Source organism: Osmerus eperlanus, chromosome 6 (assembly GCF_963692335.1).
Source record: "Osmerus eperlanus chromosome 6, fOsmEpe2.1, whole genome shotgun sequence".
NCBI classification, from domain to species: Eukaryota; Metazoa; Chordata; class Actinopteri; order Osmeriformes; family Osmeridae; genus Osmerus; species Osmerus eperlanus.
Window position 1 is genome coordinate 2,801,648 of NC_085023.1, and position 27,291 is coordinate 2,828,938.

The 27,291-nt window shown below is 50.1% G+C and overlaps 1 protein-coding gene across 1 annotated transcript in view; it reads right to left on the reverse strand.

Moving 5' to 3' along the window:
• Positions 1–215: 215 nt before the first annotated feature.
• Positions 216–27,291, reverse strand: part of khdrbs2 (KH domain containing, RNA binding, signal transduction associated 2) — a 68,870-nt gene continuing 41,794 nt past the window's right edge. The window contains exons 5-9 of the mRNA XM_062462998.1: positions 22,916–23,043; positions 19,315–19,507; positions 4,935–5,017; positions 4,108–4,166; positions 216–930 (exon numbers count right to left, since the gene is read on the reverse strand). Of these exons, the coding sequence (XP_062318982.1) occupies positions 836–930; positions 4,108–4,166; positions 4,935–5,017; positions 19,315–19,507; positions 22,916–23,043 (558 nt within the window). The 3' untranslated portion in view covers positions 216–835. The remainder of the gene's footprint in view (positions 931–4,107; positions 4,167–4,934; positions 5,018–19,314; positions 19,508–22,915; positions 23,044–27,291) is intronic.

The following is a 27,291-nucleotide window of genomic DNA, read 5'->3' on the forward strand; positions in this document are numbered from 1 at the left end:
TTTCACTTTTGAAGGACGTCCTCTATCAACCCTTTATGCAGGACCTGAAACCAGCCAGGAATTATATGATAGAAACATATGATTCAGATGGTTCTTACTTTTTTAACCAAAAACGTTTCGTCTCAATTAACAAATTATGGCAATATTGGCAAAAGAAATTAACCAATTTATGGCCACCTATTTAGAGAAGCTTACACACCGTGCTTTAAGCGTTTTTATTATATGGTTTTTATGTACAAATACAGATTAAACACAGAACAAAGCACTTGTAGTAAGCTACATACTGCACATCTCTTGAGATTTCCCTCAACCCCAACATCAAAATGTGTATTTGTTTTACAAGATCAATATGTAACATCATAACAAATATAAAAAAAAGAATGTATAAAGTCTGTCAGCTTCATACAGCACTAGCATCCCAGTATCAACATGATGTCATCACATTGCACTAAGGGGGGCAAGTCCCACCGCATTTAGGTCTGAACCAGCCTCCTGCTTTCATGTAAGGGGGACATACAACTGTTGACAACCAGGAGCCGCACTCCAATGCATGGGTGCAATGTCAAATCAAAATAGTCTCTCTTTTTTTCAGTTTCTTTTCTTGTTGTTCTAGAAAAAGAGTCCCAAGTTATCAAAAAAACAAAGACAAAACTGCCACCGCTTGAATGGTTAGGGGTTATGTGCTTTGTGTGTGGTTCCTTGGGTTGAGAGATTCGGAGGAAGGGGCAGATTGGAGAGGGGAAGGAGGTACGCTACAACTTTGGGGGAGGAGAGGGGGGGGGGACGATCGTAAGGTTGGTTGTCTTATGTTGGCGTTCACAGGTGTGAGGCACCTTCAATATCTACCATAGGGATGTTCTCTGTAGGTTGCCCGGGCCAGGCGGGTCGCCGGAGCTTTAAGAGCAGGCCGGGAGGTCATCCACTCCTCCTCTGGAAGAGGTCAGAAAACACGAGTCACATCATTTGTCATTAACAACCACCACACTTGCAGAAGAAGTCCCTTTGTGAGGAACTGATGTTGTCAGCAGAAGAGTCCAACGGTTAAGAGTGTGATTAGGTATTTTTTTGAAGCAGCTTTAAGTCAAACCGACACGGCAAGTAGAGCCATGTTCAACCAGTGTCTTCAAAACAATAATGAGTCCATTTTCTCATCGCTAAACACCTAAACAAGCATTGCTGATTCTAACACAACTCTCACACAACCCCTGTGTTCTCAGGTCTGTGTTCTCACGTCTGTGTTCTCAGGTCTGTGTTCTCAGGTCTGTGTTCTCAGGTCTGTGTTCTCAGGTCTGTGTTCTCAGGTCTGTGTTCTCACGTCTGTGTTCTCACGTCTGTGTTCTCACGTCTGTGTTCTCACGTCTGTGTTCTCAGGTCTGTGTTCTCAGGTCTGTGTTCTCACGTCTGTGTTCTCAGGTCTGTGTTCTCAGGTCTGTGTTCTCAGGTCTGTGTTCTCAGGTCTGTGTTCTCAGGTCTGTGTTCTCAGGTCTGTGTTCTCAGGTCTGTGTTCTCAGGTCTGTGTTCTCAGGTCTGTGTTCTCAGGTCTGTGTTCTCTGGTCTGTGTTCTCTGGTCTGTGTTCTCACGTCTGTGTTCTCAGGTCTGTGTTCTCAGGTCTGTGTTCTCAGGTCTGTGTTCTCAGGTCTGTGTTCTCAGGTCTGTGTTCTCAGGTCTGTGTTCTCAGGTCTGTGTTCTCTGATCTGTGTTCTCTGGTCTGTGTTCTCAGGTCTGTGTTCTCAGGTCTGTGTTCTCAGGTCTGTGTTCTGGTCTCCGGCTACACCAAGAGCTGTTGCCGGACATGCACCACACTTCCTGGATGACACGGTCTCTGTGTCCTGCATGCACCACACTTCCTGGATGACACGGTCTCTGTGTCCTGCATGCACCACACTTCCTGGATGACACGGTCTCTGTGTCCTGTGCCGCCGGGCCCAGTGCCGGGGCCTGGCTTTGGACCGCTCGCACTCCGCCTTTTTTTCAAATATTCAGACGACATCCAGAGCAGAGACCTCACCGTCTGCAGCCAGTGCTGCCAGATCCATGTCGCTAAGTGTTTATGGGGCAGAAAATCAAATCACTGGCCCCTTTGGTTTGTGGTCCCTAACCGCCCCACCCCCACCCTCTCGTGAACGATTCACGGTACTGAAAACGAACGAGTGCTGGGAGGCGGCGCTGGGAGTGGTGGCTTCGGAACAGGACATCGGGCACACAGCCAGCTTCAGCCTCCGAGCCTGTCACAAAGCCTGCGCCCATAACAGGCTCCTGCTGCAGAAGGCAGTACGCTGGCTGGCTGGCACACCCTCCCTCCTCCACAGACCCTGCGGGAGCCGCTGGCACACAGCTGCCCCTCCAGCCCCACTCAGACCCAGGCCCATGGCTGAGGCCTGCCAGCCACTGCTGACTGTGTGGGCACCATGCTCTGAAGCCCCTAGACTGAGTCTGTGTGGGCACCATGCTCTGAAGCCCCTAGACTGAGTCTGTGTGGGCACCATGCTCTGAAGCCCCTAGACTGAGTCTGTGTGGGCACCATGCTCTGAAGCCCCTAGACTGAGTCTGTGTGGGCACCATGCTCTGAAGCCCCTAGACTGAGTCTGTGTGGGCACCATGCTCTGAAGCCCCTAGACAGTGGGGGGAGGCCAGGATTGTGTGGTGGGGATGGGGGTAGAGGTAAGGGGGGTGGGGGTAGTGAGAGAGGCCAGGATTGTGTGGTGGGGATGGGGAAGGAGGTAAAGGGTGGATGGGGATGGAGGTAAGGGGTGGAAGGGGGTGGAGGTAAGGGGTGAATGGGGGTGGAGGTAAGGGGTGGAGGTAAGGGGTGGATGGGGGTGGAGGTAAAGGGTGGAGGTAAGGGGTGAATGGGGGTGGAGGTAAGGGGTGGAGGTAAGGGGTGAATGGGGGTGGAGGTAAGGGGTGGAGGTAAGGGGTGGATGTGGGTGGAGGTAAAGGGTGGATGGGGGTGGAGGTAAGGGGTGGATGGGGGTGGAGGTAAGGGGTGGAGGTAAGGGGTGAATGGGGGTGGAGGTAAAGGGTGGAGGTAAGGGGTAGATGGGGGTGGAGGTAAAGGGTGGAGGTAAGGGGTGAATGGGGGTGGAGGTAAAGGGTGGAGGTAAGGGGTGGATGGGGGTGGAGGTAAAGGGTGGAGGTAAGGGGTGAATGGGGGTGGAGGTAAGGGGTGGAGGTAAGGGGTGAATGGGGGTGGAGGTAAAGGGTGGAGGTAAGGGGTGGATGGGGGTGGAGGTAAAGGGTGGAGGTAAGGGGTGAATGGGGGTGGAGGTAAGGGGTGGAGGTAAGGGGTGAATGGGGGTGGAGGTAAAGGGTGGAGGTAAGGGGTGAATGGGGGTGGAGGTAAGGGGTGGAGGTAAGGGGTGAATGGGGGTGGAGGTAAGGGGTGGAGGTAAGGGGTGAATGGGGGTGGAGGTAAGGGGTGGAGGTAAGGGGTGAATGGGGGTGGAGGTAAAGGGTGGAGGTAAGGGGTGGATGGGGGTGGAGGTAAAGGGTGGAGGTAAGGGGTGGATGGGGGTGGAGGTAAAGGGTGGAGGTAAGGGGTGAATGGGGGTGGAGGTAAGGGGTGGAGGTAAGGGGTGAATGGGGGTGGAGGTAAGGGGTGGAGGTAAGGGGTGAATGGGGGTGGAGGTAAGGGGTGGAGGTAAAGGGTGGAGGTAAGGGGTGAATGGGGGTGGAGGTAAGGGGTGGAGGTAAGGGGTGAATGGGGGTGGAGGTAAGGGGTGGAGGTAAGGGGTGAATGGGGGTGGATGGGGGTGGAGGTAAGGGGTGGATGGGGGTGGAGGTAAGGGGTGGATGGGGGTGGAGGTAAGGGAGCTGAGCCCAGAGGCAGAGCCCAACTGGCAGCTATGCCGTGGTGGTCTAGGTAGAGGTACAGTTGGACCCATGGATGACAGAGTGGCCCTGGAGCTTCACCAACAGAGTCTGGGTTGAGCTCACATGAATACTGGACCTCACTGAATACTGATGCAGCACACTAGATTGTCGTTGTGGTTTCGCTCCATTGATCAACATGAGCCTCCAAACCTGTGTTATTGTGGTGCAGGGTTGGTGCAGGGGTGGTGCAGGGGTGGTGCTTGCAGATAAGGAGTGATAAAGGTAACACTCACCATAGCTGTTGTATGTTTCATCATTGCTTCCATGGCCGTATTCATAATACTCTGAAATGCTGTGAAAAACAAAAACTTTTTAACGATTGAACGTCCAATTCCCCTTTTGACTGAATGACTTAATGGCTGTCCTTCGTCATGGATTTCAACTTAATCAAGAGGACCTGTTTGGAATACTTAAACTCATAAAACACAAAGTACATTACACAAATCCCTATTAAATCATGCAGCACATTATTTTGGTTGAGGTAAGTGAGTTAGAGAGCTCAGCTGTAGTTGGGTTTGATGGCTCTATTGTCATGGGAACACACACAAGAGGCTCACCATAATATCAGTAATGCTGTAGAGATGATGAATGGGATAATTATGTTTAGTCAAATATTTACAAGGGTAACAGGTCTAAGCTAGAACAATACCCTGATCAAACAACATCTGCTCCCAACCACAGAACAGAAGAGAAAAGGAGGGAGGGGAAAGGGAGAGAAGGAAAAGGGAGAGAAGAAAAAGAAGAGAAGGGATGAGAAAAGGAAAAAAGGAGAGTAAAGGAACACCAAAGGAGAGGATGATGAACGAATGTGTCGACTATTCATTCATTAATTGTTGTTGGTTTTCATTCATGTGTGCCCTCAGAAGGAGCCCTCTCTCCACAGCCTCAGAAGGAGCCCTCTCTCCACAGCCTCAGAAGGAGCCCTCTCTCCACAGCCTCAGAAGGAGCCCTCTCTCCACAGCCTCAGAAGGAGCCCTCTCTCCACAGCCTCAGAAGGAGCCCTCTCTCCACAGCCTCAGAAGGAGCCCTCTCTCCACAGCCTCAGAAGGAGCCCTCTCACCTCTTGGACTGGCTGCTGTAGTTCTCTTCGTAGGTGTCGTAACTCTGGTCGTCGTATTCTCCGTCGTAGCCGTCGTCGTAGCCCTGCGTAGAGGACAACACGCTGACGTTAGTGACAGTGTCACCGGGGGAATTCAGAGGGTCTGACTTGCTTTAAATGAGACGTCACGTCATTTTTGGCTTGTGCCAAAGTAGCATCTACATGAAACTTGGTGTGAAATTCCAAGACATTGAAAATGACTTTAGACAAACAGGCGATAACCCGCACCATAACCCCATGTGTAATTAAAATACCCCCCCACACACACACACACACATGGACCTTTCAAGCCAAACTTGCAGCTTTTAACACAACAGTGTTTATCTGAGCACCGAGCATTGCCCCGTAGCTACTCCGTCTGCTGGGACACTAATTGCTGAAGGACGGAACATTAAAAAATCAATGCTTAATTCCATGGCTAGAGGATCCCATCTACACATCCACGCCCCCGGAGTGGAACAGGCGACACAGCTGAATCAAGTCCCGCAAACACTATCGATCTGGCTTGTACAGGACGCGTGTCCTATGAGCTGTGTGTATTGGACGCTTCCTTGACCTGTTGACCTTGATGTTGCCGCAGTGTACAGGATGCTGTCATTGATTGCCGACTGGAGTTATAGTTAACATCAGGAGCAAAGTAACTCTATTTAAACCCTGTAGACACCAGTACACTACCCGGTCGTATAGTAATTACTATTTGTAACTTATTGCCCAAGACGTTGTAAAACGTCTTGGGCAATAAGTAGCAAGAATTGTTCCTTGAGAGAATGTATTTAGAAGTAGAATTCCTTAAAACTGCAGTTGAATCCCTCTGAAATGTATTGTAAACAGTATACAGCACGTGCCAACACATTGAATGAAAAGTTGTGTCATGTCATGCAGTGATCCTTGCAATTTCCATTGTAATAACTGACAAAAGCAATTGGCATCCAATTGCCGGCTATCTGGTGGTTCCCAAAATTAAGAAAAAAACAGCTGGAGGTAGGGCGTTCTCATATAGAGCGCCTCTTCTCTGGAATAAACTACCCATCTCAATTAGGGAGTCTGATACTGTTTCAACGTTTAAAATTAGGTTAAAAACGTTATTGTTTAGTCAATTCTACGACTGTTAAAGGTAAGTATGTTACTAGTTGGAGGCAACGGGGGACGGGTTGTTTCCATCCTTATTCTTTAAGTATAACTTATTTTAGAGTTCTCTTCCCCTGGAACAGATTTCATGTTCCAAATAAGGGGGGGCTGTCGCTGTCTTGGTGTGTGGGGTTGCATCAAATTCCCCTTTTTTGCTCTGTTAAATTGCTGCACCAGTCCACACTTGACCGGTGGGGATCTCATTCTATTATGACTGTAACTGTTAGCTGCTCCTGGCATTCTCTAATCCCTGCTCTCCTCTCTCTGTCCCCCCCCCCACACACATCCCTTGTGGTGTGGAGGGTTTGAGTTGTCAGCACCTGCCTGGTCGTCGGTCAGCCAACGCTGGACCTGGTCGCGAGTCTCCCGGTCCTGACCTACATCTATAAAGTTGAATAATGGATTTTGGTGTTTTAAAAACCCATCGACACTGTATGACTATGTTTAGCCTGTGTTCTGCTCCTCTCTCCCACCAACCGTCTCTGAATTGCTCCTCCCAAGGTTTCTTCCATTTTTTTTTCTCCTGTTGAGAGTTTTGGGGGAGTTTTTCCTTGTCTTCCTTGAGGGTTTAGGTTGGTTGAGGGGCAGTTCTATGGGCATATGTGAAGCCCTCTGTGACATGCTTGCGTGTAAAAAGGGCTATACAAATACATTTGATTTGATTTGGCATCCACCATTATTGATTCCATATTTAATTTGCTTATGCTTTTGTTTTCCAGCATTTTAAATGGTATTGACAAAAATGATGGGACTCTCAACCTAATAATTAGTTGCACAGTCTTTAGAGGCAACTACTGCAATCAAATGTTTTCTGTAGCGCTCAGTGAGACTTGTGCACTTGTTAACAGGTAGTCTGGCCCACGCTTCCTGAGAAAAATGCTCCATCTGGCTCAGGATTGATGAGTGCCTCCTCCAGACTGCAACTTTCAGCTCCTTCTATGGATGTTGGTTAGGGTTCAGATCAGGACTCATACAAGGCCACGGCAGAATGCTCCTATGTTTTGTTCTTATCACTTCTTGGATGCTTTTAGCCGTGTGTTTTGGGTCAGAATCCTGTTGGAGGATCCGTGACCTGCGACTGAGACACAGCTTTCTGACACTGGGAGGATTCATCTGTGAACAGAACTGCTATGACTTGCCAAAAAGCTCCAGTTTGGTCTCCCAGAAGAATTGTGTCTTTCTAGCATTTTAGCAAATTCCAGTCTGGCTTTTTAATGTTTGTCTTTCAGAAGTGGAGACCGCCTGGTCTTCTTCCAGGGAGACCACTCTCGCTCAAAAAGCGATTGATGGTGCGATTACAAACTGACGTACCTTCCCCTCGGAGTTCAGCTTGTATCTCTTTGCCAGTTATCCCTGGTTCGTTTCCTACCATTCACACTATCCTTCAGTTCAATCTGAGGTCAGGTTTCTTCTTGTGGCCTCGCCCATGGAGGCTGGCTACAGTTCCATGGACATTGAACTCCTTAATAATTGCAACTGTTGTCACAGGAACATCAAGATGTTGGAGATGATCCTGTAGCCCTTAACTTCACCATGCTGGTCTATTATTATCTTTCTGATCTCCTCAGATATCAGTCTCTCTTTGACTTTCTCTGGTCCATGTTCAGTGTGGTGCACACAATGATTACACAGTTATTACTTTCTTGCATTTAAATTCAAAATCACTATAATCCAACTCTTTTCTAAGGGGTACTAACTTGTGTCCAGGCCATTGTATAACATCTTTGCAGAATGAAAATGCTTCATCTTTTTTCACAGCTTCTTTGTTTTATTCTATGACATACCAAAGGCATGCAAGTATACATCATGCAATAGGCTTTAATGGCATTGATTTTCAGGAGGAATTAAGCATTTTGTCAAAGAGATGAAAGGCTACCAGCAAATGTGACCACATCTGTATATGAAGTGATGGCTGTTTGTCGGTAATAAACAGACTCTATGCTACAACAGAGCTGTCCTCCCAGTTCTGCACCGGAAGCCGTTTGACACTAATCTCAGACTGGAGCAGCCATCTTTATTTCTGGCTCCATTTCCTGTGCCACAGCTTCCCTGGGTGAAGGCTCTCTCTAATCGGCAGATCTGACTTAGTTAAAGCGTTTTGGTGGTGTTCAAAGTGTTGCTTCCTGTCAGTCATCATCATAATCTTCCCCTGGTCTAATCCTGGTTCTCTCATGGGGTTCCTGTCATCTCAGATTTAAGCCTCAGATCTTACTAGAAAAACATTCAATCAGTTGATTTAACTGACTTTCCAGAGACACTGTTTTTCCTCATGCAAAAAAGTAGTTTGGTGTTCATGTGAGATGAAACGTCAGTATGTGCGGTGCAGGGAAGTGGGACATCACCTGTCATCATCTCATCACCACAATACTAAACTCACTTTTGCTTTCATTACTTATACCATCAAAGAAAGAGTTATTGTACACATGTTCAAAACCTACTAGATAATCTGAACACTAACCTAAAAATATATTCATATTAGTTCCATGTTGGTTAGTGCAGAAGTTTATTTGATGGGAAAGTGTTATGTAAAAATGCCTTTCGGTCAAGACATAGGTGCTTAAATGTGCTTTCCATGGATGCAGTCTCCTGAAAGCTGAAACACAACAGAACTTGAAAAGTTTTATCTCTGGCCACTTGTAATGAAAGTGCAATAACTTTGTTCATGGGGTTTCTCCAGGCTCCAGGCTGTTTAATAACCATACACTCCCTCATAAAAATCATAAAATATAGTATGCAGCCGGGAAAAAAACAAGATAAAAAAAACATACCGATCAGAATATTTATTTTATTTTGTTGGCTATTGCAGATTAAAATTCCGCTAGGGGCACTCGTGTGGATTTATATGTATGAACATGGATTTGACTAAATTAAAGTTAAGGATTATGTCAGGGATTACGTTGTACAGGAGATATAATGCCACTTTCTTTCTCTCGCGGTATTCTCCCCAGAGCAGGAAGGGTCAGAAGCCCTCATATCTCTCTAATTGACAGTTTTGTTAACCTTCCCGTCTGGATAAACGCCTCAATTCGCCTCAGAGCTGATGAATGAAGCCGCCAGATAGGGCCTGAGAGGAAGGTGTCAGTGTGCAGTCGTTTGGATGAGTGCGTACTGTATGACTGGTTCCTTTCAATGCTATTATCACGTCAAAACGCGGAGGGAAATTAGCCCCCTGCAGTTCTTGCTCAACTGTACTCCCATTAACTTAATGAAACATCAAGAGTGCTTCAGCACAGTTTTATAACACTTTTTTACGGTTGTTATGGCTTTGAAAGAAAGTGGGCAATAAATAAAACGGCACCAGGCAAGTTCGCCCCCCTGCCCCCCACCACCTCCTCCTCACCCCGACGCCATATAAGGGTTCTTGGGGGTCTGGGCAGTAGAGCAGGGATGGTGTCCTGCTCTGTTTCTGCAGACTGACCGCTGTGTCAATACCTCTTATCATTACAGAGGGTGCAAATTTGTTAACAGCAACTTCACATCTCAGCTCCCTGACCTTTCACGCACCCTCACCAACCATAGAGGCCACGGAGGCTGGAGGATGCTGGGGAGGGCTAAAGAAGGCTGGGGGGGCCGGGGGAGGCTGGGTGGGCCTAGGGAAGGTTGGGGGGTGGGGTGGCTAGGGGAGGCTGGAGGAGGCCATAGAGGCTAGTAAAGGCCGGAATGGAGGCTATAGAGGCCCTGAAGGCTGGTGGAAGTTGGGCAAGTCCGGGGGAGGCTGGTGGAGCGTCCGCTTAATGAAGCCTGATACTTATATATCGCCACTCGTTTAGAAAACCAATTAACAGCAGTTCTATTGAACAAGCCGGGGAGGGAATAAATCAAGTGTTAACTTTCGAGGGCTGTGGAGTCTTGGGTCGGTGTAATTACGACCAGGCTGAGCCTCTAGGCCCTCGGTGCTGACACTCATTATCAACTGACAGCAGGAATGTCCTGTGACAGTGACTGATCTTCCTCTGGCTTGAGAACACCTGAGACGCAGAGAGACTCTGATCAGGAACCTCTGTCTTAGCTGCATGCCTCAGGACCCAGGAGAAAAGCACCACGCTTTGGGTCCTCCCGAATGCCTCTCCTGCCACAGCCACACACAGGAACACTGCTTTTGTGGCTCATGTCTTTGTGTTCAGGAGGGCAGTTTAGTGTAGACGGAGTGTTTCAGGTGGGCAGTTTAGTGTAGACGGAGTGTTTCAGGTGGGCAGTTTAGTGTAGACGGAGTGTTTCAGGAGGGCAGTTTAGTGTAGACGGAGTGTTTCAGGAGGGCAGTTTAGTGTAGACGGAGTGTTTCAGGAGGGCAGTTAAGTGTAGACGGAGTGTTTCAGGAGGGCAGTTTAGTGTAGACGGAGTGTTTCAGGTGGGCAGTTTAGTGTAGACGGAGTGTTTCAGGTGGGCAGTTTAGTGTAGACAGTGTTTCAGGTGGGCAGTTTAGTGTAGACGGAGTGTTTCAGGTGGGCAGTTTAGTGTAGACGGAGTGTTTCAGGTGGGCAGTTTAGTGTAGACGGAGTGTTTCAGGTGGGCAGTTTAGTGTAGACAGTGTTTCAGGTGGGCAGTTTAGTGTAGACGGAGTGTTTCAGGTGGGCAGTTTAGTGTAGACGGAGTGTTTCAGGAGGGCAGTTTAGTGTAGACGGAGTGTTTCAGGAGGGCAGTTTAGTGTAGGCGGAGTGTTTCAGGAGGGCAGTTTAGTGTAGACGGAGTGTTTCAGGAGGGCAGTTTAGTGTAGACGGAGTGTTTCAGGAGGGCAGTTTAGTGTAGACAGTGTTTCAGTAGGGCAGTTTAGTGTAGACGGAGTGTTTCAGGTGGGCAGTTTAGTGTAGACGGAGTGTTTCAGGAGGGCAGTTTAGTGTAGGCGGAGTGTTTCAGGAGGGCAGTTTAGTGTAGACGGAGTGTTTTAGGAGGGCAGTTTAGTGTAGACGGAGTGTTTCAGGAGGGCAGTTTAGTGTAGACGGAGTGTTTCAGTAGGGCAGTTTAGTGTAGGCGGAGTGTTTCAGGAGGGCAGTTTAATGTAGACGGAGTGTTTCAGGAGGGCAGTTTAGTGTAGACGGAGTGTTTCAGGAGGGCAGTTTAGTGCAGACGGAGTGTTTCAGGAAGGCAGTTTAATGTAGACGGAGTGTTTCACGAGGGCAGTTTAGTGCAGACGGAGTGTTTCAGGAGGGCAGTTTAGTGTAGACGGAGTGTTTCAGGAGGGCAGTTTAGTGTAGACGGAGTGTTTCAGGAGGGCAGTTTAATGTAGACGGAATGTTTCAGGAAGGCAGTTTAATGTAGACGGAATGTTTCAGGAGGGCAGTTAAGTGTAGGGGGAGTGTTTCAGGAGGGCAGTTTAGTGTAGACAGTGTTTCAATGTCTGAGGAGGACTACGTTTCCAACATGTTCACAGAAGTTTTCATTTGGAGCTGTTTTTCAGAGAATAGACTAAAACGATATCGTCCATCCTGTATGGATATTGTTTAACTGGTGGTGAAAACACCTATGGAGAAAAATACTGGTTTATAGACTGTCTATGGGAGAGACTGGTCTATAGACTAAAGGAGAGAGTTTAGTCTATATAATGTCTATGACAGAGACAGGTCTATATACTGTATGAGAGAGACTGGTCTATAGACTGTATATGAGAGAGTTTAGTCTATAGACTATGCTAGCTACTTTTTCTTTCTTTTGAAACTTGGAAACACTTTCAACACAGGCCGTTGGAGATCCGTGGAATTACAACAGAGTCGAGGGGGTTAGGGCGTTCTGTGTGCTTCTATTAGACAATCTCGTCGAGGTGTGTGTCATACATCTGTTTTATTAAACAGGGGAGTTCTGCTTGGAGAATTGCATTTCCATAATTAGTTCACCTCACAAATGTGAACTCAGCAGTGTAACCAAGCCTATTGTTAAAAAGCAATTACAGCCGATGTGCACGCCATCCTTAAAGGGACACCAGGAACAGCTCTCTTCCTGTCTCACACTGTTTGGTAGAATGCTAGATTTGTTACAGAGACTGTAGCTGAGAGCTGCACAGCAGCTTACAGCCGCGCTACTCAAGCAGCTAAACAACGGGACATCGAGAAAGGAGGCATCAGGTTTGAGGAATACGTCAGCTGAACTATGACTCTTCGCACATGTCTTTGATATCGAGGAAACATATCAAGTGTAGAGCGTGGAAGAAGATGTTCTATTTTGACGGTGACCTTGTGCTATATCTACTGCTCAAGGGGAAATCTATTTTTCTCTCGAAAGTCCGCCCAGGTTCTTGTGTTTAATCACATGATATCCTCCGCTGGCCTGCTTCAGAGGGGATGCTCAAGTTTAACACTGGGGAATTCAATACACATTTTTTGTCATTCTCCTGCAGGAGAGGTTTGTGTGATTTGTGGTCGCCCGTCAAGGCTGGGATCTCAGCCACGGTTCCTTTGTGAGAGATTTCGCTTCCAGCCACATGTACAGTACACCACAATACACATCCATTCTGTTTATATATACCGTAAATGACATCGTACTCAGGCACCTAACAACATGATATGGAAACAAGGGCAATTTATAACTGCTCCGTATCGTTTTATTTAGAGGAATAACAGTGAGTATTAAATCAGAATGGAAACCATCACATTTCCAATTCTGAGGTGGCGTGGTTTGAGCTGGCTGCTTGGTACTGTACAATGAAAAAACATTAGTTTTATACAATGAAACCCCTTTAGCACAATCCTGCTTTGATTTAGTTCATCCACAGCCGAGCCCCGATTAACTGGATTTCAACAAGTTGATTCCTTTAAACAAAAGAAAGGGATAAAACCCTCCAACACAATATTTATTCATGCTCCGCCACACTGTAAGCTAGCTCAACACTGAGACAATGAAGGCTACAGAGACCCATTCAAATGTAGATCAGATGCCCTTCCAGATTTTTCCGCCGAGTTCTGCTACAGGAGCATGTCTCTTACTGTCAAATACTGTCAATATCTCATTATTGGTCGTAATAAATCAGGAGGACTTTTTCTCTCTCTCTTAATTGTTCTCTCCTCCTCCCTCTTTCTATTTTGTCTTTACTCAGCCCTCCTTACCTCCCCTGTATCCATCTTCTGTATCCTATCTCTCTTTCTCCCTTTCTCTCTTTCTTTCTTTCTTTTCTTTTCTTCTCAGTCTCTCCGTTTCTCTTGCTATGCACTGCAGCTCTTAATCAATAGTATCCTCTAACACGTGCAATAATGGTCATTGTCACAGTATCAGTAGAGTGCATGAGACTGACAGCTAGACAGAGTCTATTAATCACCACAGGCCTCTGGAGACACCCCACCTCAACAAGGCAACAGCGGAGGCCTGCGTGGCGCGCGTGTCATGCATATTCAGCTCTGGGGCCAATTTCTTAGGAGACAAATCCTGAGGAAAACAGAAACAGAACAGCACTCGGCACGGCTGATTTACCCAGCTCAGTCTCCTGGGACTCTAACCAGGAATCCTGGGAGAGGAAGGGGGAGGGAGGAAGGGGAGGAGGTGTGAGGATGGACAAGGAAAAGGTAGGAGGGAAAAGGAAGGAGAGGAGGGAGAAAGAAAGAGGGAGATGGAGAGAGAAGGAGGGAGGGAGAAGGAGAACGAGAGTGGGAGCTGGAGAGAGAAGGAGGAGAGAGAAGGAAGGTGGAGACAAAAGGGTGGAGAAGGGGGAGAAGTACTGCAGCCTCCCAGGCGAGGTGGTGGTGAAAGAACACCCTGACCCACAACATCGAGAGGTCTGCTTCAGCTCGGAGAAGAACTCTCAAAAGAAAATTGAGTGCCGGAGTAGAGGATGTAACAAGGTGAGATTCGCTGGGAGAAAAAATAGCAGCAAAGAGATGTGTTGAGGACAATCTCTTCATTCCATAATCCCCTGGTATCTGCCTCCTGTCTCCCACCTCTCCTCCCGCCCTCTCCCACAATTACTGGGAGAAAAATGCCCAGCTTTCTGACTCTCTCTTTCCAGAAACACACTCTACATCAGAACTCAATTCGGCTCAGTAATGAGACTGTGCGTTTCCCCATGCAGACAAGCCAATCTGCAGCTGCCAGCACACACGGGAGCTTTGGCACAGCGAGAAAAATATCTCGGAGGAAATGGTGTTGCTTTTTTCCATCACGACTGGACAAAACTCCAGTTGATATTGCCCTTTTTAGCTTGTTCTGTTTGACCTTGAAAGCTGAAGGGACTGAACTGTTTATACACTATTCTGAGTGCTGAGCATCAGGATGTCTGGGTCATCTTTTAGTAACCTTTTATATATATATATATATTTTATTATTATTAGTTTTAGATTCTGGTCCGGCCAGTCCAAATGGAGCCTTGTGTTCAGGGTCAGGTTAACTTCCCTTTCTTTTACTACTCTCTGGTTCCCTCCACCGCTAAACAGCAAACTGACCCATGTTCCTGTGTGGTTGTTCGGTACAAGTCAGGTTTTGCTCTTAAACCGGAGTCAGCTGTGGATGTGACAACACAGAGACTACATATACTGGCAGAAATGACACGCCAAGCACACGTCTGAACATCCTGACACGCCAAGCACACGTCTGAACATCCTGACACGCCAAGCACACGTCTGAACATCCTGTTGACAGGCCAAGCACACGTCTGAACATCCTGTTGACACGCCAAGCACACGTCTGAACATCCTGTTTACACGCCAAGCACACGTCTGAACATCCTGTTGACAGGCCAAGCACACGTCTGAACATCCTGTTGACAGGCCAAGCACACGTCTGAACATCCTGTTGACACGCCAAGCACACGTCTGAACATCCTGTTGACAGGCCAAGCACATGTCTGAACATCCTGTTGACAGGCCAAGCACACGTCTGAACATCCTGTTGACAGGCCAAGCACACGTCTGAACATCCTGTTGACACGCCAAGCACACGTCTGAACATCCTGTTGACAGGCCAAGCACACGTCTGAACATCCTGTTGACAGGCCAAGCACACGTCTGAACATCCTGTTGACAGGCCAAGCACACGTCTGAACATCCTGTTGACAGGCCAAGCACACGTCTGAACATCCTGTTGACACGCCAAGCACACGTCTGAACATCCTGTTGACACGCCAAGCACACGTCTGAACATCCTGTTGACAGGCCAAGCACACGTCTGAACATCCTGTTGACACGCCAAGCACACGTCTGAACATCCTGTTGACACGCCAAGCACACGTCTGAACATCCTGTTGACACGCCAAGCACACGTCTGAACATCCTGTTGACACGCCAAGCACACGTCTGAACATCCTGTTGACACGCCAAGCACACGTCTGAACATCCTGTTGACACGCCAAGCACACGTCTGAACATCCTGTTTACAGTACTTAATTAAAAAAGTGTTTACATACAGAAACTGCCTAGAACAGTCTTGAGTGCTGGGAGATTATCGGACAAAAGAGAATTTCAATCAATGGGTCCAGTCGAACCCATCAGTTTCTGTGGTCCCTACTCGCAGTCAAAACCACAACCAATCAACCAATCAGCACAACCCTACCACCATGGAGAACACCATGCAACCCTACCAGCATGGAGGACACCACGCAACCCTACCAGCATGGAGGACACCGCGCAACCCTACCAGCATGGAGGACACCGCGCAACCCTACCAGCATGGAGGACACCGCGCAACCATACCAGCATGGAGGACACCACGCAACCCTACCAGCATGGAGGACACCATGCAACCCTACCAGCATGGAGGACACCACGCAACCCTACCAGCATGGAGGACACCACGCAACCCTACCACCATGGAGAACACCATGCAACCCTACCAGCATGGAGGACACCATGCAACCCTACCAGCATGGAGGACACCGCGCAACCCTACCAGCATGGAGGACACCGCGCAACCCTACCAGCATGGAGGACACCACGCAACCCTACCAGCATGGAGGACACCGCGCAACCCTACCAGCATGGAGGACACCACGCAACCCTACCAGCATGGAGGACACCGCGCAACCCTACCAGCATGGAGGACACCGCGCAACCCTACCAGCATGGAGGACACCGCGCAACCCTACCAGCATGGAGGACACCATGCAACCCTACCAGCATGGAGGACACCATGCAACCCTACCAGCATGGAGGACACCACGCAACCCTACCACCATGGAGAACACCATGCAACCCTACCAGCATGGAGGACACCACGCAACCCTACCAGCATGGAGGACACCACGCAACCCTACCAGCATGGAGGACACCGCGCAACCCTACCAGCATGGAGGACACCGCGCAACCCTACCAGCATGGAGGACACCGCGCAACCCTACCAGCATGGAGGACACCGCGCAACCCTACCAGCATGGAGGACACCGCGCAACCCTACCAGCATGGAGGACACCGCGCAACCATACCAGCATGGAGGACACCACGCAACCCTACCAGCATGGAGGACACCATGCAACCCTACCAGCATGGAGGACACCACGCAACCCTACCAGCATGGAGGACACCACGCAACCCTACCACCATGGAGAACACCATGCAACCCTACCAGCATGGAGGACACCATGCAACCCTACCAGCATGGAGGACACCGCGCAACCCTACCAGCATGGAGGACACCGCGCAACCCTACCAGCATGGAGGACACCACGCAACCCTACCAGCATGGAGGACACCGCGCAACCCTACCAGCATGGAGGACACCACGCAACCCTACCAGCATGGAGGACACCGCGCAACCCTACCAGCATGGAGGACACCGCGCAACCCTACCAGCATGGAGGACACCGCGCAACCCTACCAGCATGGAGGACACCATGCAACCCTACCAGCATGGAGGACACCATGCAACCCTACCAGCATGGAGGACACCACGCAACCCTACCACCATGGAGAACACCATGCAACCCTACCAGCATGGAGGACACCACGCAACCCTACCAGCATGGAGGACACCACGCAACCCTACCAGCATGGAGGACACCGCGCAACCCTACCAGCATGGAGGACACCGCGCAACCCTACCAGCATGGAGGACACCGCGCAACCCTACCAGCATGGAGGACACCGCGCAACCCTACCAGCATGGAGGACACCGCGCAACCCTACCAGCATGGAGGACACCGCGCAACCCTACCAGCATGGAGGACACCGCGCAACCCTACCAGCATGGAGGACACCGCGCAACCCTACCAGCATGGAGGACACCACGCAACCCTACCAGCATGGAGGACACCGCGCAACCCTACCAGCATGGAGGACACCACGCAACCCTACCAGCATGGAGGACACCGCGCAACCCTACCAGCATGGAGGACACCGCGCAACCCTACCAGCATGGAGGACACCGCGCAACCCTACCAGCATGGAGGACACCATGCAACCCTACCAGCATGGAGGACACCATGCAACCCTACCAGCATGGAGGACACCATGCAACCCTACCAGCATGGAGGACACCACGCAACCCTACCACCATGGAGAACACCATGCAACCCTACCAGCATGGAGGACACCACGCAACCCTACCAGCATGGAGGACACCACGCAACCCTACCAGCATGGAGGACACCGCGCAACCCTACCAGCATGGAGGACACCGCGCAACCCTACCAGCATGGAGGACACCGCGCAACCCTACCAGCATGGAGGACACCGCGCAACCCTACCAGCATGGAGGACACCGCGCAACCCTACCAGCATGGAGGACACCGCGCAACCCTACCAGCATGGAGGACACCGCGCAACCCTACCAGCATGGAGGACACCGCGCAACCCTACCAGCATGGAGGACACCACGCAACCCTACCAGCATGGAGGACACCGCGCAACCCTACCAGCATGGAGGACACCGCGCAACCCTACCAGCATGAAGGACACCGCGCAACCCTACCAGCATGGAGGACACCGCGCAACCCTACCAGCATGGAGGACACCGCGCAACCCTACCAGCATGGAGGACACCGCGCAACCCTACCAGCATGGAGGACACCGCGCAACCCTACCAGCATGGAGGACACCGCGCAACCCTACCAGCATGGAGGACACCGCGCAACCCTACCAGCATGGAGGACACCGCGCAACCCTACCAGCATGGAGGACACCGCGCAACCCTACCAGCATGGAGGACACCGCGCAACCCTACCAGCATGGAGGACACCGCGCAACCCTACCAGCATGGAGGACACCACGCAACCCTACCAGCATGGAGGACACCGCGCAACCCTACCAGCATGGAGGACACCGCGCAACCCTACCAGCATGGAGGACACCGCGCAACCCTACCAGCATGGAGGACACCGCGCAACCCTACCAGCATGGAGGACACCGCGCAACCCTACCAGCATGGAGGACACCGCGCAACCCTACCAGCATGGAGGACACCGCGCAACCCTACCAGCATGGAGGACACCGCGCAACCCTACCAGCATGGAGGACACCGCGCAACCCTACCAGCATGGAGGACACCACGCAACCCTACCAGCATGGAGGACACCGCGCAACCCTACCAGCATGGAGGACACCGCGCAACCCTACCAGCATGAAGGACACCGCGCAACCCTACCAGCATGGAGGACACCGCGCAACCCTACCAGCATGGAGGACACCGCGCAACCCTACCAGCATGGAGGACACCGCGCAACCCTACCAGCATGGAGGACACCGCGCAACCCTACCAGCATGGAGGACACCGCGCAACCCTACCAGCATGGAGGACACCGCGCAACCCTACCAGCATGGAGGACACCGCGCAACCCTACCAGCATGGAGGACACCACGCAACCCTACCAGCATGGAGGACACCACGCAACCCTACCAGCATGGAGGACACCGCGCAACCCTACCAGCATGGAGGACACCGCGCAACCCTACCAGCATGGAGGACACCACGCAACCCTACCAGCATGGAGGACACCACGCAACCCTACCAGCATGGAGGACACCACGCAACCCTACCAGCATGGAGGACACCGCGCAACCCTACCAGCATGGAGGACACCGCGCAACCCTACCAGCATGGAGGACACCACGCAACCCTACCAGCATGGAGGACACCGCACAAAGGCTGCCCTCATCTCAGGCCGCAGCATGAAGAAGGAGACCCGTTCCCATCACACATCCATTCAGCACACACTTTCATCCACAACGATGGTACAGGGAAAGATTTGAACCGGGAACCTCTTGACCTGCAGCCAACTGCTCTAGCTCTGAGCTACAGCATCGACACAGGGCGCAGCACGGCACCAAGAGGGAGCCGGAGAGATCCAGGTGATGGTGTTAAGACTCACGTAGTCTTCGTAGGCGTCGTGTGTGAGGGGCAGCAGCGAGGGCCGGTAGCCAGGGTTCCCTGGGGTGGCGCGGGCCCGGGGGGCTGGGACCCCCCTGGAGAGGGAGGCTGAGGGGAGGGCGCTCCGCGTGACTCCGCCCCCGCGGGGCGCCACCGTCCCACGCCCGGTGGGAGGGGCCGCACCGCCGCGCCCTCTGGGGAAACAGGAAACAGGAGTGAGGTTACATTACATTCACATTTTGTCATTTAGCAGACGCTCTTATCCAGAGCGACTTACAGTAAGTACAGGGACATTCCACCCGAAGCAAGTAGGGTGACGTGCCTTGCCCAAGGACACAACGTCATTTGGCACGGGTGGGGAATCGAACTGGCAACCTTCAGATTACTAGCTCGCTTCCCTAACCGCTCAGCCACCTGACTCCCTCCGGTTTATTGAATTATAATTTTCTTCTCTTAAAATTACTACTGTTTGAATATCAAATTTATATCCAGGAGATAGCAGAAATGTATATTCTGTGTAACATAACTTTTACAGCTATTTGTTATTGCTATTTTCCTCAAAAGACAAAACCACACACGCACAGTGCACTTAACCTCTTACTCAACCCGTGTGATGTTTTGTCTCCTTGTGGGCCGGCCGCAACCAATAAAGCTTTCTTAACTCGTTCACCGACTGTGCAATGCTTGATAGATTAATATTTCTGACACTCTCCCTCTACCTCTCACTCTCTCCCTCCCTCTAACTTCCCCTCTCATCCTCCCCCTCCCTCCACCTCTACCTCTCACTCTCCCCTCCCTCTAACTTACCTCTCACTCTTCCCCTCCCTTTTCCTCTCACCTGTGGTCTTTTTAAAGAGCTTACATTCTAACTGATGAGTCAACATTAGCAGGTGATTGGCCGGATGGCATGGGTATTGGTCAATGGCTCCATGGGTGCACTTGATTTCAATCACCTGGTGCCATTCTAACACCTATGGAACCACACCAAAGATGGTAACTGGAGGTAAGGGGACAGGAATAGATAGTAGGTACGTAGAGTATGTGAATGTCAATCTCGAAAACACAGGTTCAAATCCCTCTCTGCACGTCGGGTTGGATGAAAGGGCCTGCTAACTGACAGCATTACACTGAATCAAACTTTGGATATTTCCAGTTCAGTTTGATTTCAGCCTGGCTGACTCTCCCAGACGGGGGCACCTGCTGTTTAGCAGAGCAGCCCCCTGGCTGCTACAGCCTCAGATCAGGCAGGGCAGGGAGGGGGGATCCTGGAGGGAACAGCAGCCAGGGCAGGGAGGGGGGATCCTGGAGGGAACAGCAGGCAGGGCAGGGAGGGGGGATCCTGGAGGGAACAGCAGGCAGGAGCAGGGCAGGGAGGGGGGATCCTGGAGGGAACAGCAGGCAGGAGCAGGGCAGGGAGGGGGGATCCTGGAGGGAACAGCAGGCAGGAGCAGGGCAGGGAGGGGGGATCCTGGAGGGAACAGCAGGCAGTAGCAGAGCAGGGCAGGGGGGATCCTGGAGGGAACAGCAGGCAGTAGCAGAGCAGGGCAGGGGGGATCCTGGAGGGAACAGCAGGCAGTAGCAGAGCAGGGCAGGGAGGGGGGATCCTGGAGGGAACAGCAGGCAGTAGCAGAGCAGGGCAGGGGGGATCCTGGAGGGAACAGCAGGCAGTAGCAGAGCAGGGCAGGGGGGATCCTGGAGGGAACAGCAGGCAGTAGCAGAGCAGGGCAGGGGGGATCCTGGAGGGAACAGCAGGCAGGGCAGGGAAGGGGGGGGGGGTCCTGGAGGGAACAGCAGTCAGGAGCAGGGCAGGGAGGGGGGATCCTGGAGGGAACAGCAGGCAGGAGCAGGGCAGGGAGGGGGGATCCTGGAGGGAACAGCAGGCAGTAGCAGGGCAGGGAGGGGGGATCCTGGAGGGAACAGCAGGCAGTAGCAGGGCAGGGAGGGGGGATCCTGGAGGGAACAGCAGGCAGTAGCAGAGCAGGGCAGGGGGGATCCTGGAGGGAACAGCAGGCAGTAGCAGAGCAGGGCAGGGGGGATCCTGGAGGGAACAGCAGGCAGTAGCAGAGCAGGGCAGGGAGGGGGGATCCTGGAGGGAACAGCAGGCAGTAGCAGAGCAGGGCAGGGGGGATCCTGGAGGGAACAGCAGGCAGTAGCAGAGCAGGGCAGGGGGGATCCTGGAGGGAACAGCAGGCAGTAGCAGAGCAGGGCAGGGGGGATCCTGGAGGGAACAGCAGGCAGGGCAGGGAAGGGGGGGGGGTCCTGGAGGGAACAGCAGTCAGGAGCAGGGCAGGGAGGGGGGATCCTGGAGGGAACAGCAGGCAGGAGCAGGGCAGGGAGGGGGGATCCTGGAGGGAACAGCAGGCAGTAGCAGGGCAGGGAGGGGGGATCCTGGAGGGAACAGCAGGCAGTAGCAGGGCAGGGAGGGGGGATCCTGGAGGGAACAGCAGGCAGTAGCAGGGCAGGGAGGGGGGATCCTGGAGGGAACAGCAGGCAGTAGCAGGGCAGGGAGGCTGTTTCACTCAGAGGTTTTAGTACCCAGGGTGGGGCACCCAAGCAGAGCAGGAAGCCCTGGAGGGAGGTCCGGGGGTATAAAACTGTCTATAACTGGAATGCTTCCAGACAGTATCACACTGGAAATATGAAGGAGAAAGCGAACAGATCCACAGGACGATCTGCCAGGTCTTTCACTAGAGCTGGCGCTCCATTCTGATCCAAACAGCAGAAAGACTCAGAGTTACAGCCAGGGGGGGGGGGATTGGAAGTGACACATCCTAGAGCTAAATTTAACTTCTGTAGCACCGCCGGTTGAGCCAAGCTGTCAGCAAACACACACATAAAAGCAACACAGACGCATGCACACATGCACACAAAAGCAACACAGACGCATGCACGCACACACACGCGCGCGCACACACACACACACATAAAAGCAACACATGCACACACACGCACGCACACACACGCATGCAAACACACTGTAAAACTGTCAGTCTGAAGACTTGGCTAGAATGCAAGGGACAACATATGACATAACTCAGGTCTGCAATAAGATTACAAATGAATAATAGACATCTGACATGAATAAGTTAGTGTGTGTGTGCGTGCTTCAAACCAAAGGTTTATTAAACAGCCATGAGAGGCTCGGAAGCACGTAGACCGGAGGCTTAAACCCATAAACACACACGTATATTTGCAGACACGAGTACCCTCAAAGGATAGCCCGTTCATACTGTAGAGGCCTTTTCCTTGATGGGTTACGCCATCAGGAAACACGTTCGTCCACACAAGTTTACTCTTTAAGCTTTACAAATAAATAAATAACAAAATGAGTACTCAAGTCACTTAGGCTTTTTGACAATTGGTGAATACATGCTTCTTGCTGTAATTCTGTTTGGTTAAAAAAACACATATTGGTACAAAACTGTGGGAAGGTATTGTGACAGTAATACACAGCAAACAGCTATGTAACTCAAATAACTTCAATCTCAAAGCAAATGATTCAAAATATACAAAACATCCTTGGAACTGTGTTGAAGTTAATCAGTTACGAGGAGATGAGCTGCGGTTACAAGCCAGTGTTTTAACAGGGTGTCAAGGAGTACCTGGGGGTTGCCGTGGTAGCCATCCTCAGGCCCCTCCCCCGTACGGTCCGCACTCTGCTGGTGTCATCGGACCCGTTCAGGTAGGACAGTTCTCTCAGCTGCTCCTGGCGGATCTGGTCGTTGTAGTCCTGCGAGACAAACATGAAACACCACAAACGATGACACGTGTGGTCGTCCTGGGAGTTTATTGCACAAAACCTTACAAACATCTACCTCATGGATGTTCAATCCCGGACGAGCCCCCAATTGTTACGCCCCAACTTTAGTGGCCCTATGGGGCGAACAAACATTCCACCACTGACCCAAAACAACTACTAAAACAGCCTTAAAAGTACCAAATCCATGGGATTTATTAATACAACATAATTTCACAACTACAAGACAAACATAGCAGTGCAATAAACTCCCAGGCTAAGAGGCAGCAAGACCAGCAGTCCCCAAGCTAGAAGCCTCTCTCCTGCAGCAGGAAACTGGAGTCTTTATCTGCTGCTTGATCACCTGGCCAGGTGCATCTCATCTGGCAATCATGGGGAACACAACCTGGGCGGAGCTACAGAAAAGGGAGGTGACAAACAAAGAACACAACAAATGTGGCCGTAACAGTTACTGCTTCACATCTTTACACGCCCTTAGGAGCGGAAACACCCCAAATGCTTCAACGCCGGCACTACGGATGAATCCGCTCAGACAGGAGTGGAAGCAGAGTGCCGTTTTTCGCCTCCGCAGACAGAAAGACACTAAACACCACAGATATGTGTATATACTGTAAGCATACAGTGTATTAATAAGGATTGAGATGTTGAAAGCTTGCTGAGAGTTCAGGCAGGAAGTGTGAGAGGAAACACAACAGTACAAACTCACTTCATATCACCTAGGAGATCCATCTTCCACATGGCAACAGGTGCTGGCTGCAGCAGCAGCCTCACATTCACCCCACCGCACGCTTTCTGGGTGGGATGAAGTGTGTGTGTGTGTTATGTAAACAGTACAGGGCTGGCAAAGGGTTCCCAGGAACCTGAATAGTTTAGCAAAGGGAAACTTGGTGGTCTGAAGTAAAAATATTATACAAAAAACACCAACTGTCAACTGGATAACAACAATAACACAGAGGGGCACCCGAGTTCAGCTGTTACATCAACAACAACCGTGTCCAGCAGGTCCGCTTTCATTACAGAATCCAGACTAGTTCTTCTGTTCTTACAGGAGTATTCATGCATAATATTGGACTAAACAAGGATCCGCAGTAGGTGGTTCTGCTTTCCGAGTCACACTGTAAACCACACCTGCTCCCTACAGTGTTCATCCATACACAACAGGAACATTCCAGAACGACAAGACAGTATCGCAGCAGAAGACTCTTTCACTGTCACGGCAGAGATATGGCTGTACTGCAGGTTTGGGAAACATTTCTCTGTCTCCCCCAGTCATTGAACATGACAAGGATTCGAATGAACGCAGATAACAGAGCGGACACGGCTTGTTTCATTATCCTGTCAGCGCCTCACACCGATAAACAGGTCCCCGCTCCTACAGCCACTTATCCTCTTCCTGTTCGTAGTGAGAATGAGATGAAAGACGATATAACTGAGAGAGAGGAGATAGACAGGCAGAGGAGACAGACAGAGAGAGGAGACAGACAGAGAGAGGAGACAGACAGAGAGGAGATAGACAGAGAGAGGAGACAGACAGAGGAGACAGACAGAGAGAGGAGACAGACAGACAGAGGAGACAGACAGACAGAGAGGAGACAGACAGAGAGAGGAGACAGACAGAGAGAGGAGACAGACAGACAGAGAGGAGACAGACAGAGAGAGGAGACAGACAGAGAGAGGAGACAGACAGAGAGGAGATAGACAGAGAGAGGAGACAGACAGAGAAAGGAGACAGACAGAGAGAGGAGACAGACAGAGAGAGGAGACAGACAGAGAGAGGAGACAGACAGAGAGAGGAGACAGACAGAGAGAGGAGACAGACAGAGAGAGGAGACAGACATAGAGAGGAGACAGACAGAGAGAGAGGAGACAGAGAGAGGAAACAGACAGAGAGAGTCATGACTTCAAGTGAAATCATTTTGACTGCATCAATGTTCCCCCTCAAAACCGAGTCATTTAATGTAATCATGGGCCAGTCGGACTAGAGAATGATATGTTCTTTACTGTGCTGGTAGGAGAGAGATCAGTCTGGGCTAGAGAATGATATGTTCTTTACTGTGCTGGTAGGAGAGAGATCAGTCTGGGCTAGAGAATGACGTGTTCTTTACTGTGCTGGTAGGAGAGAGATCAGTCTGGGCTAGAGAATGACGTGTTCTTTACTGTGCTGGTAGGAGAGAGATCAGTCTGGGCTAGAGAATGACGTGTTCTTTACTGTGCTGGTAGGAGAGAGATCAGTCTGGGCTAGAGAATGACGTGTTCTTTACTGTGCTGGTAGGAGAGAGATCAGTCTGGGCTAGAGAATGACGTGTTCTTTACTGTGCTGGTAGGAGAGAGATCAGTCTGGACTAGAGAATGCTGTGTTCTTTACTGTGCTGGTAGGAGAGAGATCAGTCTGGGCTAGAGAATGCTGTGTTCTTTACTGTGCTGGTAGGAGAGAGATCAGTCCTAGGAAGCTATTAAGACTGACCTCTGGATTCAACTTCAGTAGAAAATATCTGTGTGTATAAAACGTTGGAGATATTACGGTAACTAGCAAAAACATAATTATACCGTAGGTATGCTTTTAAGAGCACACACTCATTCAAACACACACACACACACATTACCTTCCACTGTCACTTTATATTTTTAAGTGAAATATATGAGCAATGACTCATTCTCTGGACAAACTGTTGAGAGAATTAATAAAGTGAGATGCTTCTATGGTTTGGCAGGACGTAACAATCTTTGTGCATGCCAAGACAAACCTCCAAACTCAAAGTAGCCTACTTTGGGTGTTTTCCAGTCAAACTTGACAGGGGGAGAGAGAGGGAGAGAGAGGGACGAGAGAGAGAGAAATCTTATAGAGAGATAAGATTCACCACATGCAAAAACTATTTGAATACAGAGTGCATGTCATATCTGTATTTATAATATGGCAACGACAGTACGAGCGTTCTGTTTGGCTAATGGGTAGTCATGCCAGCTGCGTATTGACCTCCTCGCCGGTCTAATACGGATCCTTATTGCCCTCTGACGTCATCTTCAAAATGAGCGATATCGAGTAGTCAGAGTTTTACTATCCAGATGATAATGAATACATCAACAGCGACGAGGAAATTCATAACTTTGGCAGGGACATTTTTTGGATGGTAAATAACCAGTATTTGGCTAACATAATCCCTTACATAACGACTTGGTGAATTTCACTATAATTTCGAATTGTAGAATTAGTGCGAATTCTGATTGCAATACTGTACAGCTTGTATGAATGGGACTGTTTACAAGCTAGCCGACAGCTAGCCTGGCTTTACAGCTAGCAACAACTGTAGCTAGCGTTTTGGGCCACGTTCCTGTTCTTTGAATTGGGTTATCTAGCAAGTTATTTTACAGTCCTGTCATTTGTTCTTTCTTCCTTCATAATTTTCATCCTTTTGGAATTGCGTACTGTTTTATTTCGCAGTAGTGGCCAATGCTAGACTCATTAGAGTGAGTAGGCCTATACGTTGGTTTGGGTTAGGGTTAGCCATGTACATGAACTTATTACTTTTTTAGCCATTATGTTTGACTCAGTTTCTCATCACAGTTTGTTGAATGTGTTGAATGTTTCATTCCAAAATACAGAATTTTTGTTTAAATGCTAGGTTTCATCATTGTGCCAAACAAAGAATGTTAAATTCATATCCGAAAGAGAAGTCCTCCTCAGGCGGCTACTGTAACATAGGTTTTTGGAGTCTGAGACATATTGAAGTGACCAGGGTTGCCAGGTCTGTGTGACAAAACCACCCCAATGGCCATTCAAAACCAGGCCAAAACCAGCCCAATGGCCAATAAAACCAGCCCAAAAACCAGCCCAATATCAGAACTCAAAATATGCCCCTGCCAAACCATATACACTGCTTTTAAAGTCCAACAGCATTGCTATCATTGCCAAATGTATTGTAATATCTACAAAGTAACACCAAATGTTTAGTATGCCAGCATTAAAAGCAGTTTTCAGGAGGTTTTCTCAGGAGACTGAGAGCATTAGGCACGTGTGCACACGCACAGTGCGTGTGTGTATGTGGGCGTGTCCCATGTCCATGTGTGTAGTGCTGATCTGGAGTCAGTTTGGTAGGATTTGGGTATAAAGAAATTATTTCATTTAAAATATGGATTTTAATTTCAAGATATTCATGTAATTTTCATGCAAAATAGGTCTACCCGAACCAGCGGACAAAAAATTCAACCCGCTGCAACACTTCA